Source organism: Equus caballus, chromosome 25 (genome assembly GCF_041296265.1).
Source record: "Equus caballus isolate H_3958 breed thoroughbred chromosome 25, TB-T2T, whole genome shotgun sequence".
Classification (NCBI taxonomy): Eukaryota; Metazoa; Chordata; class Mammalia; order Perissodactyla; family Equidae; genus Equus; species Equus caballus.
The window spans coordinates 9,757,675-9,775,091 of record NC_091708.1 but is presented as its reverse complement, the minus strand read 5'-3'; the positions used below and the strand labels follow the sequence as shown (position 1 = coordinate 9,775,091).

Here is a 17,417-nt window from a genome sequence, read left to right as displayed (position 1 = left end):
TATCCTGAAGGTCAAAACGTGTTTCCTCATATATTGGTACTGTTTATAATTAATCCTTGATAAAGGTTGGCTGTGGGGTCTTGACATAGGATATTGGACTAGTTAGTAGCAAAGTCTTAGAGACTTCGGTGATCAACACTAATAGTCTCAGCACTTATTAGGTTTTAACAGGTACTTTGAATGCTTGGTCTTATTTATTCCTCACTATGGGAGGCCTGTGATGAAAACGGTACCCCCATTTTCTAGATGGTGAAATGAAAATGACTTGCTTAATATCAGACAATTATTATGAGAGAGCAGGGATTCATACTCGCTTCTTTCTGCCTCCTAACCTTATGCTTTATCCTTTAATTACCAGTTCCCAGTCCACCCTCCTCACTTCACAAATGAGGTCTCGGAAATCCGGATGATTTCAATGATTTGCCTAAGGTCAATAATGTCTTCTAAGTAAGGCACTTCGCCAAATCTAAATATAATCCTAATACCCTTGTCTGAATGTGAGTTTAAAACAAACACGCACATGTAAAGACCAACAACAGATTAACAGATTAATCTCTCAAAGCTTGGTTTCTCAATGATAGATTATAGAACCAGTGTGCTGAATTAGCAGACTAAAAAATTGAGAGACCATAAGGCACCTAGTTGTAAATTGGACTCTTATAAATCTGAAAATCCTAGAAGTAAAAATTTTTCTGCAAGATTGAAAAGGAGAGCTTCTTGGAAAGCAGTAGTGTCTGCTACATCTTAAACCAAGTAGTGACACATTCCTCTTCCATGCAGCACTTTCCCCCATGTCACAGGTGTTAAAGGGCTGAAGTAAAAGCGATGTTTTGACTGATTTGTAAGAACTATATAAAATACAGAATAATTAGTTCCAAGTATCTAACTAATAGATGCAAAAATACCCTAGTATTTCACTGTTAATAGAGATTATTAAAACATTTTGGTGTGATTGGGGCGGGGGGGATATGGCAATGACATTTCAGTCTCACTTATAGTTTTTTAAAAAAATTAATTATAGGGGCCAGCCCCGTGTCCAAGTGGTTAAGTTCACGTGCTCTGCTTTGGCAGCCCAGGATTTCGCCTGATCCTGGGGCACGGACATGGCACCGCTCATCAGGCCATGCTGAGGCAGCATCCCACATGTCACAACTGGAAGGACCCACAACTAAAAATATACAACTATATACCGGGGGGCTTTGAGGAGAAAAAGGAAAAATAAAACCTTAAAAAAAATTAATTATATATTCTGATACTTTTAACAAAAAATAATGGTTTCTCTTTACAGATGCTTCAAGCATGTTCAGTTCAGCACTTACCAGTACCATATGCTGCGTTCCCACCCCTTATTTCTAGTGATCCATTTCTCTTACATCCTCCTCACCTTTCTCCCCATCATCCTCCTCATTTGCCACCACCGGGCCAGTTTGTCCCTTTCCAAACACAGCAATCACGATCGGTAGGTATCTCTACTCTTATATCTTTAATTTTCACAGGCAGATTAATTTAGTAGATGTAAGTTGTTACCATTTAAAAACTATGTCTTAGGCATTCTTCTGGTTCTTAATTAAGGAATCCGCAGACATTAATTAGCATAGATATTTATCTAGAATTGTCTTGGTTTCTTAAATTTTTCTAGATATTTTACATGTCACTTGTCTAATTTAAATTTGTTCTTTCATATCTGCAGTCCTTCAGAAAGTAAATGAAGAAAAATTTAGTTCAGGTTTTTCTTTTTATGTGTTTCTAAAATGGAAAATTAAAATATAAAATTGTTTATACTTGTTAAGAATAGTATTTATATTTGTTTAGGCAAGTAAAGTAACCCTCTGAGCCTCAATTGTTTTTTCTGAAGACCTGTTTTTCCACTATGTTCTGATGAAACATAGATAAGATAGTCTGTTAATATAGTTAATTCTCTCCTGGGGCTGGAATATTGCTGAGAGATGTATTATTTCAGGGGCTCGAGGAGGAAGTACTGTAAGTGGAAGGAAGGGCACAGGAAGAAGGCCCAGTTGTGTTTTGGACAGGGCCGGTTGAACATCCGAACCCTGAAGCATTAAGGGAGAACAAGGGAGAGAACATGGAAATGGTTAGAGTGGAAGATTTCAGCCCTGGGAAAGGAACTTGACAGTTGGTTCTAGCAGAGCCTAAGCGTTCTTGACCAAGGGTTTATGTACCATGCTTGGTCTCAGGAAGGGGGACTACTCTTCCTGCAGCCTATAGAAGCCAATTATAATAGAAGCTTGGCTAATCTGGACAGTTAAAACTATTACAAGAAAATCTTATATTAGAATCAGGACAGGATTCATGCCAAGATGTTCCTTTGCTTCCAGTACCTGGGAACTCAAGATTAAAACAAAATTTAGCAGGGCCGGCCCCGTGACCAAGTGGTTAAGTTCGCGCACTCCACTGCAGGCGGCCCAGTGTTTCGTTGGTTCGAATCCTGGGCGCGAACATGGCACTGCTCATCAAACCACGCTGAGGCAGCGTCCCACATGCCACAACTAGAAGGACCCACAACGAAGAATATACAACTATGTACTGGGGGGCTTTGGGGAGAAAAAAGGAAAAAATAAAATCTTTAAAACAAAAACAAAAACAAAACTTAGCCATCACTTATATCTGAATTTGGAATTCTTTAAAACGTCCAATCACATAGCCAAATCAAAAGTTAGATTCACTTGTGTTGTCGTAGTGTCCCCAGTTGTTGTTTCTCTCAAGCATACATAAGCTTCCAAATTAAAGTGTTAGTAATTAGTTATATTTGAATACTTTGTTGCTCTTGTCTAACTGGGGGAGGAAGTCAGACTAACATTTAAATACATGTTCCCACGAGAATCAAATTGAAAACATCAACACAAAAATATGTGCACAAATCTTCTTAGTAGCATTACTCCTAATAGCCAAAAAGTGTAAACAATCCAGGTGTCCATCAGCTGATAAATGGATAAACAAGAATGAAGTATGATACACAACCTACAAGATGGATGAACCTTGAGAACATCATGCCAAGTGAAAGAAGCCAGATGCAAGAGCCACAGACTACATGATTCCATATATACAGAATGTCCAGAATAGGCAAATCTCTATACATGGAACATAGAGTAGTGCTTGTCCAGGACTTGGGGAGGACTGGGGGGAAATGCGTAATGGACTGCTATGGACACGGGTTTGTTTTCTGGAGGGCGAGAGGATAAAAATGTTCTGGAATTAGGGGTAACGATTGCACAACTTCCATAAATATACTAAAATCCATTGAATTGTACCCCTTGGCAGGGTGAATTTTATAGTATGTGAATCATATCTCAATAAAGCTATTTTTAAATACATGTGCAGTGTGCTTTGCATAGCATTATGTGCTTTTGTACATTGTCTCAGTGTTCACAACACACTTGAAGTAGGCTATGAACATGTCAGTTCTGTAGATGACAATATTGAGGGTCAGATTAAGTAATTTATACAAAAGTCACATGGCTGATTAGTTACAGCACTGAGTCTGTCTAATGCCAAAGCCCATAGCTTTCTACTATAGTATAATACCTGCTATATCTTACCCCATTTAGCCCTGGTTCTGATCTTTATATTCCATGTTTGATTTTATCTGTTAAAGGTTAATTGTCTGAAAATCCTATGAGTAGGTCAGTGTGCCATGACTAAAAAGTAATTTTAACTTTCATATAATTGGCTTACTGCATGACTTTTTGTCTTTCCTTCTCATTTTAAGAGAAGGTTCAAATGGTAAAAGAAATGTAACCTTTAATGGATAGTGGAGATGTTTAATAATATGTTTCAGAGACTCTCTTACTGAAATTCACTTGAAGGCAGGAAGATTTTACTAGCGTCTCTGTGCCCACGTGGATGAACTTCGAGTGCTGTGAACATCAAGACATGCATGACCTTGAAGATATTTGGGTGGGGGGTTGATTTTTATTATTCTGGAGCACAGTCTATCTAAAGTTTGCTTTTCCCCCCTCAGCCTCTGCAAAGGATAGAAAATGAAGTGGAACTCTTAGGAGAACATCTTCCAGTAGGAGGTTTTACTTACCCTCCATCAGCCCACCCCCCAACCTTACCTCCGTCAGCTCCTCTGCAGTTCTTAGCACATGATCCTTTGCATCAGGAGGTGTCCTTTGGAGTTGTAAGCTTTCATTCATTGTTAATCATTTATTACTTGCTTTGATAATGTGTTTGTTTTGAGTTGTGCTTCAGTATAACTATGTTTCAAATTTTAAATGTATTCTTGAAAACATTTGGTTGAAAAATCGTGTTTAGAAATAACACCTAAGTGTGTTTTAAACTAGTTGTTGGATCTGTGTTAACATTTAAGAAGTAGTTAAATACCACTTGAACAGTAAAGAACTTTCTAGGTTTTTAAAAAAGAAGAGACTTTATTTGACAGACTAAATAGTATTAAAGATAGAATGATCTTAAATTGTTGTAACTTTTTTCTCTTACAGCCTTATCCTCCGTTTGTGCCTCGGAGGCTCACAGGACGTAATAGATATCGATCCCAGCAACCAATGCCACCTCCCCCTTATCATCCCAGCTTACTACCATATGTGTTGTAAGTTCTGTCTTTCTCATTTTAATGAGTTCTGAATTTTGACACCCTTGAGATTCTCTTTCATTTATGAATATCTTGTATGTGGTATATAATTTAGACTGCGTTACATGGACAGAGAACAGATGAGTGGTTATCAGAGGGAAAGGGGGTTGGAGGGTGGACGAAAGGGGTAAAGGGGCACATATGTATGGTGACGGATCAAAACTAGACTGGTGGAGGTGAGCACGATGCAATCTAAACAGAAACTGATAAATAATAACGTACACCTGAAATTTCACAGTGTTACAAACCATTATGACCTCAAAAAAATAAAGTGGACTGTGGTAATGTTAAAAAAATATTGTGTGTTAGAAATTGGTGTTTTTATTTAATGTTAAGGAATTAGTGTGAGGTACCATTTAAGGGTGAAAGAGAAGAGCAAGGACAAGGGAAGAAGTGAGAGAGGAAGAAATTCAAGAGCCAGAAAACATGTTTAATAAATCAAAAGATAGAAAAGTTTAAAATTTTAGCCTCTTTTACAGCTGGCATCACCTGCCACCTTCTTTGATAATCCAGCTTTTGATGCTGCTGCTTCTCTCAAAGGAAAAGAGAAGGAGAAGTTATTTCTGTGCCTTAAAAATATTTGGTTAGGATTAACTTTGTAACAGAAACACCCAAGGGTTAAACATGATAGTTCTTTATTTCTCTTTCATGTAATGAATTCCAGAAGCAGGTAATTTAAGGACGATTTGTTAGCCCCATAACTCCAAGGAATCCTACCATCCTCAAAATTTTATGGCTTCCTCTGTATGATATTAAAATGACTCCTCAGGTTCTGGCCATCACATCTACCTTCCAGCTAGGAAAAATAAAAGATCTCTGCCTGGCTCCCTCCTCTCAAGGATACTTCCTAGAAGTTGTACATATTACTCCTGCCTACATCCCATTGGCCAGAATTTAGTCACATGTCTATAACTACCTCCTAGGTAGGCTAGGCAATGTTGTCTTTATACCAAAGGGTCGTGTGCCTTTATCACACTGTGTTGATAATAGTAGCTTTATTGTAAGTCTTAAAATCAGTATGTCTCCCAACTTTTTTCTTTTTTTTTGTTAGATTGGCACCTGAGCTAACATCTGTTGCCAATCTTTTTTTTCCTCCTTCTCCCCAAAGCCCCCATGTACATAGTTGTATATTCTAGTTGTAGGTCCTTCTAGTTGTGGCATGTGGGATGCCGCGTGAGCATGGCCTGATGAGTGGCACCATATCTGCGCCCAGGATCCGAACCAGTGAAACCCTGGGCCCCGAAGCAGAGCATGGGAACTTAACCACTTCGCCACAGGGCCGGCACCCCAGCTTTGTTCTTAAAATGATTTTATTTAAAGTCTTTTGTGTGTCCATATACATTTTAAAATCAGCAAATCTGTTTCTACTTAAAAAAAAAGGTTGCCTGCGATTTTGATAAGGATTGCATAAAATCTGTAGATCAATTTTGGAAGAGAATTGACATCTTAACAATATTGAGTCTTTTAGTCTACGTTCATGGTGTATTTCTCTATTTATTCATCTTTTAAAATTTATCCTAGTGGTATTTTTACAGTTTTTATTATACAGGTCTGGCACATGTTTTGTTAAACTCAGCCCTAATATTTCATATTTTTTATACTATTGTAAGCAGTATTTTTTTAATGTCAGTTTCTAGTTTGTTGCTAATGAAGTCAGTTTCTTTAAAGGGTTGCCACTGTTTAAAACTGACCATTCTTTATCTTTGTAGCACTGGCCTTGTTCTTCCCCTGCTGTTCATTGAAGTAATGTACTAATGTATCAATGCTAGTGTTGGTTATTTTCACTGCAGATCAATGCTCCCAGTGCCACCTGCAGTGGGCCCAACTTTCAGCTTTGAATTGGATGTGGAAGATGGAGAAGTAGAAAATTACGAGGTTAGTAGGTGAACTGTTAATTAATTTGGGGCGTATTATGTGCATAAAAACTATTGTTCTACTCAACTCATTTAATTAAACATTTATTAGGTAAATCTTGTGTACATTTCAAGATACAAATATATCAAAAGAGTGTACAGCATCAATAAGGATACTTTTACATGTACCACCCAGCTGTGATAACAAGATGGACTTTGGTGCTTTGTTAGAATTACATACGATTTCTATGAGGGAATGTAAATGAGAAAATGGTGAATTATTGTTGCATGTTCTGAGAAGAATTGGAGGCAGTGCTTGAAGGATGGGAAAGCTGTTTCGTGCATGAGGTTCAGTCAGGGAAGTACTGGATGTTCTTGAGAAATAGCATACAGTTTTATGGCTAAAGTGAAGGGGAGAAAATGGAGATTTGATTGAAAGGCTCAGCTTTTTGTCCTTCAGTACTCTGTTAGAAAATGGATGTAATTTTGAATATTGTGGGAAGAAATGTTTTGGTGCTTAAGGCATCAGATCTCTACATTTAAGAGTCAAAACTCGGGCCGGCCCGTTGGTGCAGCAGTTAAGTTCGCACATTCTGCTTTGGCGGCCGAGGGTTCGCTGGTTCAGATCCCAGGTGCAAACATGGCACCACTTGGCACGCCATGCTGTGGTAGGCATCCCACATACGAAGTAGAGGAAGATGGGCACAGATGTTAGCTCAGGGCCAGTCTTCCTCAGCAAAAAGAGGAGGATTGGCAGCAGATATTAGCTCAGGGCTAATCTTCCTCCAAAAAAAAACAAAGAGTCAAAACTCTGCTAGTAACATGAAGGAATAGATGGGAGTGGTTAGGGTTAGTGTCGGGGAAAGCTATTTAATAGGTCAGGCAATAAATTATGAAACGATGCAAGTTCTGAACTATGGGAATTGCAAATAGAAAAGAGTAGATCTTGAAAGACATTTTAACCCTGGAATAACAGCATTTGATCACTGCATGGTTTATGGTAGTGTCAAGTGGGAGTGGGAGGGTTGAAAAAGAAGATGCTCTACAAAAAGTCCTGCAGTAGCCCATGACGGAGGCAGAACCACAGAGGACAGCAGGTTCAGTTGAAGGCATCCTCTGACTTGGATGTTGATGTTACTGTATTATTTGGGGGGAAGACTAGGAGGTGCAATTCATGGGTTGGAAGGCAAATTTGGGTTTGGATCTGTTGAGTGTGAGTGATGTATGACTGTCTTGATACTGCCAGCCATCTTTCTCCTTCAGCCTCCTCAGTCTCTCTTTATCCCCTATGAATACTGGAACGGTTGTTTTAAGTGAATCAAACCTGGGGACAGGGACAACACACACACACATGCGAAATCTTAAAGCACCTTTGTTTTTTGTTGATGTACGTGGAAAAGATCAGGCCAAATGCTATGTTCTTCTGTTAGTTTTGTTCAGAGCAGTAAGAAAAGGAGTTGGTTATCCTTTAGGTATTCTGTACTAAAATTGTCATAAGTCATGTTGCTGTAAAAGACAGCTCTTCATTAAACAGATCATATACATATCCATGGAAAAAAACAGTGATACCATCCCAGTATAAGAAAAATATTTTTAGGGGCTGGCCCCGTGGCTGAGTGGTTAAGTCCGCGTCGCTCATCGGACCATGTTGGGGCAGCGTCCCACATGCCACAGCTGGAAGGACCCACAACTAAGAGTATACAACTATGTACCAGGGGGCTTTGGGGCGAAAAAGAAAAATATTTGTATTTTGTGTGGAATACGTTTGATCTTCTGCAGAGCCGTACTTTGATCCAATCAAGAAAGTCTTTCTTGCTTTTCTGGTTTCATCCCGTAGTGTACATGCCTACACCACCACAGTATTCACCATTTTGTGAGTCTACCCCATACATTCTTACCTGCATGCCTTTTACTCCCCTCAATCCTTCTGCCTAGGAACTTTACCCCCTTCCTTCACATTTTGAAACATAGCCATCTTTCTTTCAAGACTCAGCTAAAAACCCACTACCTCTATGAAAGGCATTTCTAGTCCATTCCCAGATCTAAATGAGCTCCCCCTCCCTTTTGTTCTTAGAGTTCTTATAAAATTGTACATACAAATCATGTCCTGCCTTCAGTCTTCTTGCCTGCTAGATTATGTAAATTTGTTGAGGGCCTGATTATCGTTACATTCTCCATCCGGTATACAATATATATATACAATAGAGGTATAAAAGATGCATATCAGCTATAACATAAATTTTATCTAAATTCTATATGCTAATTATAATCATCAATTAAACAATTACTGTCTATTCTAGCATTAAGAAGAACTTAGGGGCATGCATGGTGAAGGGGAAGCAATTTATTTAGATGACTCAGTTCTCCAAATAAAACTATATTGAAAGCAGTGTTGTGATGCCACCATATTAGAACATACAGCTATCACAGCATTAATTATTGAGATTTGGGGACTTTAATTCCATTGCTCTCATTGTCCATCATCGTTTCTCTGTTACCTATTCTCTTAACCCTATGGCAGCTTGAACAAAGGGGGAAAGCAGCACACAAAAGGCTTCTTGATTGTAGGATCCAGCAAGTGAATGAGTAGAGCCGTTGAAGACTGGGAGAAAGGAAAGCCTGGTGTAAAATCAATAAGCATGATAGCAGCAATATATTGAAAAACAACTATGTTAAAATCTGTGAGTTCATAGTGATACTTAAAAAACAGACTCATTGGTCTTACCCTGCCTTTTCTATATAAATTATACTACTGAGTACAGTTTACTGTGGGACAGTTGCTCATACAGAAGTATTTCATCTAATAAACGAAGAATGATAGAATTAGAATATTACCATTTCGCTATCTTTAATGAATTAATGGATCTAGGCATTATTCCATCAGTGGCTGTTAATGTAACAATTACACATGAGCTTTATGATGGAAATAGTCAGATCATACAGTTTATTGGAAGTACAAGGGACAAGGAATCTATTAAACCTCACGAGTCAGGGTAGGGTGTTCAGTCAGCATAATTCAGACTGGGGCTTTCTATAGGCCATTGACCTGTTTTCTTCAACAAAAATGAGAGTAAAAAGAGATACTTTAGACATATCAAGCAATGGTAATGTATGGATTTATTTGCATCCTGATTTGGACAAACTGTGTTAAAAAGTGTTTTGAAAATAATTGAAACAATCAGAGACATTTGACATTAAGGAATTATTGTTAATCTTTAGACGTGAGATGTTGTGGTTATATTCTTTAAAAAGTCTTTTTTTTTTTTATAGCGGTAGTTCTCAACCTGGGCACAGTTTTGTCCCTAGTGGATATTTAGCAACATCTGGAGACATTTTTGGTTGTTGCAAACGAGGGGTGCGGGGGGCGGGCAGTATTACTGGCATCCAAACAGTGGAGGCCAAGGACGCTGCTAAACATCCTCCAGTGCACAAGACAGCCCCACGACAAAATTACATCCAGCCCAAAAGGGCAAAAGTACTGAGGTCGACAGACTATTTTAAACATACACATAGAACTATTTACCAATGAAATACCATGTTTTAGTTTTGTTTTAAAATAATCTGGGGTTTAGGAGTGGACAGTAATAGATGAAATAAAATTAGTCATGAAATTATTAAGCCTGAGTAACAGGCATATATGGAAGTTCATTATACTGTTTCTCTACTTTTGTATGTATTTAACATTTTCCATAATAAAGGTAGTTTAAAAAAAAATTCCTGGAATAGAAGATGTAAAGAAAGGTTAAAATATGTCTCTTTTGCCCTCCACAGGCCCTTTTAAACCTGGCAGAGCGACTGGGAGAGGCTAAGCCTCGAGGGCTGACGAAAGCAGATATTGAACAGCTTCCTTCTTACCGCTTCAATCCTAACAACCACCAGTCAGAACAGACTTTGTAAGTACATTTTTCTGACATCACTCTGTTAAATTTCCTTTCTACCTTTATGAAATAAAAGCTTAAGAATCAAAGATAACTTGATAAAGATAAGTAATCTCTATTTTATACTCGGGGCCTATGCTGTCCAGTAAAGTAGCCGCTAGTCAGTTGGGGCTGTTTAAATTAAACAGAATGAAAAGTGGAGTTTCTTAGATGCAGTAGCTAGTGACACTGCATTGGAAGACGTAGATGTAGGGCATCGCCGCCGCCTCAGGAAGTGCCGTTGGCTATAAATTTTATGGTTTCTAATTCAAATTCTAGAGTGTTTTATATGAGATCAAAAAGTTTCATATGTGCAAAGTTTGAGGTTTTAACCTAAAGATTCTGTTTATTATTTGATCTTTTTCCTGGCAACTCTACTGAGATGTAGTTCACATTTAAAGTGTACAGTTCAGTGGTCTTCAATATATTTGTAGTTTTGCAACCATGATCTCAAATGTACACCATTTTCATCACCCCCTCCAAAAAAACCCTTACCCTTTAGGAGCCACTGCTGCCCATTTCTCCCCAGCCTTCACCACCCCAGCATGGTCTCCCTCTAATTTACTTTTATCTCTATAGATTTGCCTATTCTGGACATTTCACATAAATGGGATCAGACAATATATGGTCTGGCCTCTTTCACTTAGCATAATGTTTTCAGGGTCCATCATGTTGTAGCAGGTATCAGTACTTCATTCCTTTTTATGGCCAAATAATACTCCACTGTATGGATACACCAGATATTGTTTATCCTTTCCTCAATTGGTAGACATTTGGGTTGTTTCCTCACTTTGGCTAGTATTGCTGATGCTGCTGTAAACATTCGTGTACGAGTTTTTCTGTGGATATCTGTTTTCATTTCTCTTGGGGATCTAGGAGTATTGGGTCATATGATATAACTCTGTGTTTAACCTTTTGAGAACTTCCAGTTTTTCCAGTGGCTATACCATTTTACATTCCCACCAGCACTGTACAAAGTTTATTTCTCCATATCCTCACCAATGCTTGTTATTGTCTGTCTTTTAAATGATCTCTCGCTGAGGTTTTGATTTCCATTTCCCAGATGGCTAATGATGTTGAGCTCTTTTTATGTACTTATTGACCATTTATATGTCTTCTTTGGATAAATGTCTGTTTACATCCTTTGTCCATTTTTTAATTGTATTGTGTTTTTATTGAGTTGTAGAAATTATTTATATATTATACGTATAAGTCCCTTATGAAATAAATGATTTTCAAAAATGTCTCCCATTCTGTGAGTTGTCTTTTTACTTTCTTGATGGTGTTTTTTGAAGCACAATTTTTTTTTTAATTTTGATGTTCAATTTATTTACATTTTTTTGTTGTTTCTTGTGCTTTTGGCATCATCTCTAAGAAACCATTACCTATTTCAAGGTCACAAAGTTTACTTCTATGTTTTCTTCTTAGAGTTTAATCGTTTTTAGGTCTTACATCTAAGCCTTTGGTTAACTTTTGTATATGGTGTGAGGTAAGGGTCCATCTTCATTCTTTTGCATATGGATATCCAGTTCTAGCACCATTTGTTGAATATTATAGGATCTTCAGTATTAATCTTGATCTCTCAGCAAATTCAGCAGAGCACTCTTACTAAATGTCTTAACATCATGACTTTTCAAAATATTGGTGGATTATTTTGTCTTAAGATTTAAATGACATCTTGATAAGTGGGATGGTAAGTGGTTTTGTAGGCTTCAATAGTTGTAACAAAATAGAAAACCACTTGGTTCTGTGGTTAAATGATCTTTCTGCTTTTTTAGGTGTGTAGTGTGCATGTGTGATTTTGAGTCGAGGCAGCTACTTAGAGTTTTACCCTGTAACCACGAGTTCCATGCCAAGTGTGTCGACAAATGGCTCAAGGTAAAGTGATGGCATCTATGAAGAGAATAACAATAAATTTTATTTTTTATTGACCATAGTTTCATGGAGAAAAAGTGCATGGTTTGGTGGAGGGTGGGTAAGGAGACAAAATTGAAACACAGCTTTAGTGTGATTTCTGGAAATGAAGAGAAAAGGCCATTAAAAATTAACTAACTGTCCTCAACATGCGAGTGACCGTGCAAAACCTGAAAATGGGTTCTATGTCCTTGATAATCAGTATGTCCTAGCTTTCTCATGGTGTATAGGGACATGGCCTGACCTTGTTAGGCCAGTTTCCTCTAAGAATTTAGAAGGGGACCTCAGTAGAGGTCATTTGTCAAAGATTTACATGAGAAATAAACTTCTCGTGCTTTTATTTAATTCTGATCATTTTCTCCTTTGTAGATCGGGAAAAAAAAAGCCCGAAAGATGCAAATTCTAACAGTTGTTATGCCAGGGTGAAATTATTTCAGGGGGTGTCTTCTGTTTTTTATAATAGCAGAATAAAAATGTGTTGCAGTAAAATAAATAGTCAACTATGATTTTTTTAGACTATTCTGATTAGGAGATAACAACACTGGGTTAGATAACTTCAGAGTTTGGTGAGGCAGACAGATGAGTTAAAATAGAATCAGTCCTCTGTGTGAGCACAGATTAAGGGTACCCATTTTAGCCCAAACTGAACCCTGAAGGCAAACAGTCTTAACTTTTTAGAAAAAGAAAGCATTATATATGTACAGCCCTGACACACGAGAACAGAGAATGGTCAGAAAACCACAGGTTCCCTGTTGCTGATAGCTAGAGTGTGAGGGAGAGGGGCAAGAGAAGAGACATTCAGAGGTATAACCAGTGACCAGCTTATTGTGAGGTCTCTGTGAAGTGTGAGGGAGTTTGGACTTGATCCTGAAACCAGTGTGGAAAAATAAGACTGTTTTAGAAAGATCACTGTCCACTCTTTGGAGAATGGAATAGAAGAGATGATTTCTAAGAGATAGGGAGATGGGATAAGGATGTTCTGGACCAGAGAGAATGAATAGTGGCAGTCGGATAAAAGGGGAGGACTGATTTGAGAGCTATTATAATGTAGAAATGAGACTATTTGATGAATAGTGATTGTAGAAAGTAAGAGAGCAGGTGATGCCTGCTTCTGACTTTAGCAACTCAGCAAATGGTGGTGCCATTTGTTGAGATGGAGTTTTAAGCCAGTTTTAAAGTTGTCTGAACTGGTGATAGGTAATCTTGTCTGTATGTTGAAACAGACCTATTAAAAAATCATTCATAGGCTATTAAGTCTTTGAGGTTTGTGGAATGTTTTTTAAAAGAGAGATTAAATGATTGCTTTTTACCTTCTTAAAGGAACAAACAAGATAACTCTGGAAAGTAAAAATAGTTCCATTGCTTTTACTATTTTCATTGTGTGAGTCACAATTCAGACAAGTTTTCTCTTTTGTGTTTTAGGCAAATCGTACTTGCCCAATTTGCCGAGCTGATGCTTCAGAAGTGCATCGGGATTCAGAATGACCAACCTAAGAGCACAAATTTAGTTTGGGTGTTCCTCATCACCTGTATATATGGACTATCCATTGAACTTAATCTGTGTGGCTTCCAGCCCCCCCTTTACCAAAAGGGTCAACGGACCTTTCTTTGCACTGTGTGACTTAATCAACTATAAAAGCTTACAGTTAGTCTTCACAATTATGGGATTGTTATACTAACCGTGTGATTGGAACTCCAAAGACTTTTTCTTTAGCTTAATTTTGTGTGTGCACTAACATTCCCTGGTTTTGTGTGATCATTCCGAGTGTTGCTGCAAGATTACAGTGGACATGATCTTTTAGCATGTGCTTTTATAAAAAGTGGTAGCTCCAGATGACATAGCAATCTACCTTATATAGAGCCTTCAGAAACTGTGAGTGGAAATGAATGCAGCGTATGACTCTTGGTGATAAATGTATCTGTGTGTGTGAGAGAGTGTGTGCAACTACTTGTGTGAGGGCATGGTAGCTAATGTGTGTATGAGATCCTATATACCAGCATGTACCAAGAATGTGTGTGTAGTTTTAATTATGCTGCATTGTATAATCTGGTGTGTTATTTAAACAGCACTAGTACTGTACACTGGTTTTTTCCTTGTGTTTGCTGTTGCACACTGATTGCTAAGGGTGCATCAATTATAAGCATTGAGTACTCCATCCCCTTCCCTCCCAATGAATGGAATGAGAAAAGCCTTCTTCCTTTGCTTCAGGCAGCTGTCACCTTCTCTTCATTGGTGGTCCCAAGAGGGTCACTTAGGAAAAAAAGTGTAACAGATTCTCACTCCATGAAACTGATTTTTTTATTTTGTTGTGAAAAAGAAATTTTTAAATCTTCAACTTGCTGTTTCCAAAAAGAAGGTGCAATATCATACATCATCAGTTAGCAATATTAGCATTTCAGTCAATGATTTGAATGTTGATACTTTCTTAGTTTTTTCTTTACATTTCCAGTAAGCTTCTTAGAGGAAGTATTCTTGATTTTGTGTGTGTGTTTTTAAATTTGTGTTCTATTCTGAAGATATTTGAGTAATATATTTCTACGAATACCGCTGGTCCCATGAGGTCTCACCCCCTGACTTCCACCAGAACAAACTGTCAACTAACGCAGCTTGGCTTCTGCTCTGTGTCCTTTGTTCCAGCGCCCACAGACAACTAAATCGTTTGAAGAAAACTGTATTTCTCTTCGTGTTAATTCACCTGCCAACCTCTGATTCTGAAAGTTGTCTAGTCCTTCTTTCCTCAGTAAATGTGCTTCTCATCGAAACCCTCGTTTCCAGGATGGATCAAGTGCTGTGACCTCTCAAGTTTCTTAGACCTGATGTGCTTTGATGTTTTATTGCTTTTCTTTTTAATTTTTGTTTGAATGAGATAAAATTTAATATAACAGGTGTCCAGAATACTTGCAGTATAAATGAAGATTTGATTTTTGTATAAAAAATAATGCTGTAAAACAGGAATTGACCTTCATTTAGTTGATCTGAAATAAGACATAGCTATGTGGGGGTTTTTTTTGGAGCATAATTCAGATTGTTTAAGGTCATTTTTCCAGCAGTATTTCAATTCCTCTCTCAGTTTTTTGGTGTATTCAACATTCTCTGCCTCTCCTGCAGTTGATGTCGTTGCTCTGTCTGCAGTAGCACAAGCTGCGGAATTCCAGTCAGGACGGTGATAACTTGCTGCAGCCTCACTCAGCTTTCAGTTGGCCTTCTGTCAGCCCTCTGCTCTGACAGTCAGCCACTTGTTACTGCCGTGCTGCTTGCCTGCCCCTGAAGTCTCTGTGAGCTCATCACAGCTTAGAGTTCAGTAGTCAATTCACACAGAAGCACAATTTTGCCCTTCCCAGACACTGTTGCCTCTATTTAGTCATACGAATAGGATTTTGCATACTTTTTGTTTGCCCCTATATTTGTCGGTGCATCAGAAAAATCTAAACAGTGGTGAAATACACGTTACTTTTAAATCTTTAGGATAGCTCTCACTTGTTCCTGATGAGTAAAAAAAATAATTTTGGTTAAAGACCAAAATTATTGGCATAATAATCAGCTACATTACAAATCACGTATAGTTTAATCTGTATTTTTTTAAATTAAAAAATCATGTTTAAAATGGCAAAAACCCATCTTATACATAGGCTCTTTTATATAGTTGCAAAAAATTTATATCTGTACAGATCTAACATAACACTACTACACTCAGTATTCATTTTATTGAAGCATGCAAGTACAGCACTTTCTCTAATTTATATAGATACCTAATTAGTAAGGCACATTTTACTAATGACTAGGAAGAGTAGCTCTTTCTTCCCTCCCTCTGACATTGAGTTCTAAACATAGTATCCCTTTTCCAGTAAATTTTTGAGAGGCAGTGGGCAGTTTAGGAGGCAGCAGGGTCTATTTTGGTGAAATCTTGAATGAATTGTTGCACTCCTGTGACTGATCTCTTTGGAACGTCTTTTCTTTGCCTGGGGCTCTTAGAGATGTGTGCAGACTTGCTCATTAAGTGGTTAGTACGTATTAGGAGCACACATGCCTGTGTTCTGAACAGCTCAGCCTAACCACAGTGAGCAACTTGTGGCTAGCAGAAGAGAAAGAACATTTGATTCGTGCCCGACTCTTGTCACCTGGATGATGCACCAGATAGCAGGCAGATGCTGGTTTGTTGCCTTCTTCCTCTTTCCTCCTAGAATAATATCGACTTTACCATCTTAACTCTGCTGTGGGGTTTGTTTAGGGGAGGGGGTTGCATGGATTATTATCTTTGATTTTTCTTTTTTAGCCACTCCCTCCCCCCCCCCCCCAGCAAAAAAAGAACAAAACAAAAAACAAGTCCAGGCCTCCAGGTATCCAGATCTCATTAGGATTTTTCTGTCCTGAATTTTTTTGAGCAAAATCTAGAAAATGTGAAAGCATATTTAGATTTTATATACTCTCTGAAATGTGATTTGTTAAGATTGTTAAATTTGGGCCTCTTACAATATATTGAATGAGATCTATCAACTCACTTATGACAACATTTTTCACAGATATCTTTAGGCCTTCATTAGAAAGCGATTTCCCCCTGTTGGTATATTTGGTTACCTCATTTTGCTGTTTGTTTCAAATTATGAAAGCTCACAGGGGTGTTTTTTGGAATCATTTGCTGAGTCATTTCCTCAAATCATATTCCATTGTATCAGTTAACATATAGTTTTAAATGTACGTATTATAAATATCTGTAACCAAATCATTTGAAGGCTTGATAAATTTTTAACAAAGTTTGTACATTTTTTATGAAAGTTACTAGTAATGCTTTACAAAGTAGTGCAATGAATTTTTATTTTTAATCCCTGTGCCCAATTTTGGAGTTGAGAGGGTTGTTGGTAATAAATGTATGATGTACACTTAAAACATTTTGTTGTGCTTCATATTACTGTGTTAGCCAGGGGCAGGGGCTCTGTGTTCCTGGACGGGGACTTCAGGGGACTCCAGCAGCAAGATAGAGCTGTTAAGCTACCAGCTGCCAGATTTAATTTTTAGACTATAGTTCAGATTTTGTTTCTGCATTTACATAAACATCTTAGAAACACAAAAGCAGCTAGCATTATAACGTGGTGCATATTTATAACCTTTAAAAAAGCCAAGAAGAC

General features: G+C 37.8%; 1 protein-coding gene across 12 annotated transcripts in view; it reads left to right on the top strand.

Annotated features, from left to right (window-relative positions):
- RNF38 (ring finger protein 38) overlaps nucleotides 1-17,178 on the top strand; it is a 158,644-nt gene extending 141,466 nt beyond the window's left edge. For all 12 annotated transcript variants that reach the window (XM_070250718.1, XM_070250717.1, XM_070250716.1 and 9 more), the window contains 7 exons: nucleotides 1,289-1,459; nucleotides 3,980-4,141; nucleotides 4,461-4,567; nucleotides 6,400-6,484; nucleotides 10,234-10,355; nucleotides 12,158-12,257; nucleotides 13,716-17,178. In XM_070250718.1, the coding sequence (XP_070106819.1) occupies nucleotides 1,289-1,459; nucleotides 3,980-4,141; nucleotides 4,461-4,567; nucleotides 6,400-6,484; nucleotides 10,234-10,355; nucleotides 12,158-12,257; nucleotides 13,716-13,778 (810 nt within the window). In that variant the 3' untranslated portion in view covers nucleotides 13,779-17,178. The remainder of the gene's footprint in view (nucleotides 1-1,288; nucleotides 1,460-3,979; nucleotides 4,142-4,460; nucleotides 4,568-6,399; nucleotides 6,485-10,233; nucleotides 10,356-12,157; nucleotides 12,258-13,715) is intronic.
- Nucleotides 17,179-17,417: the final 239 nt, after the last annotated feature.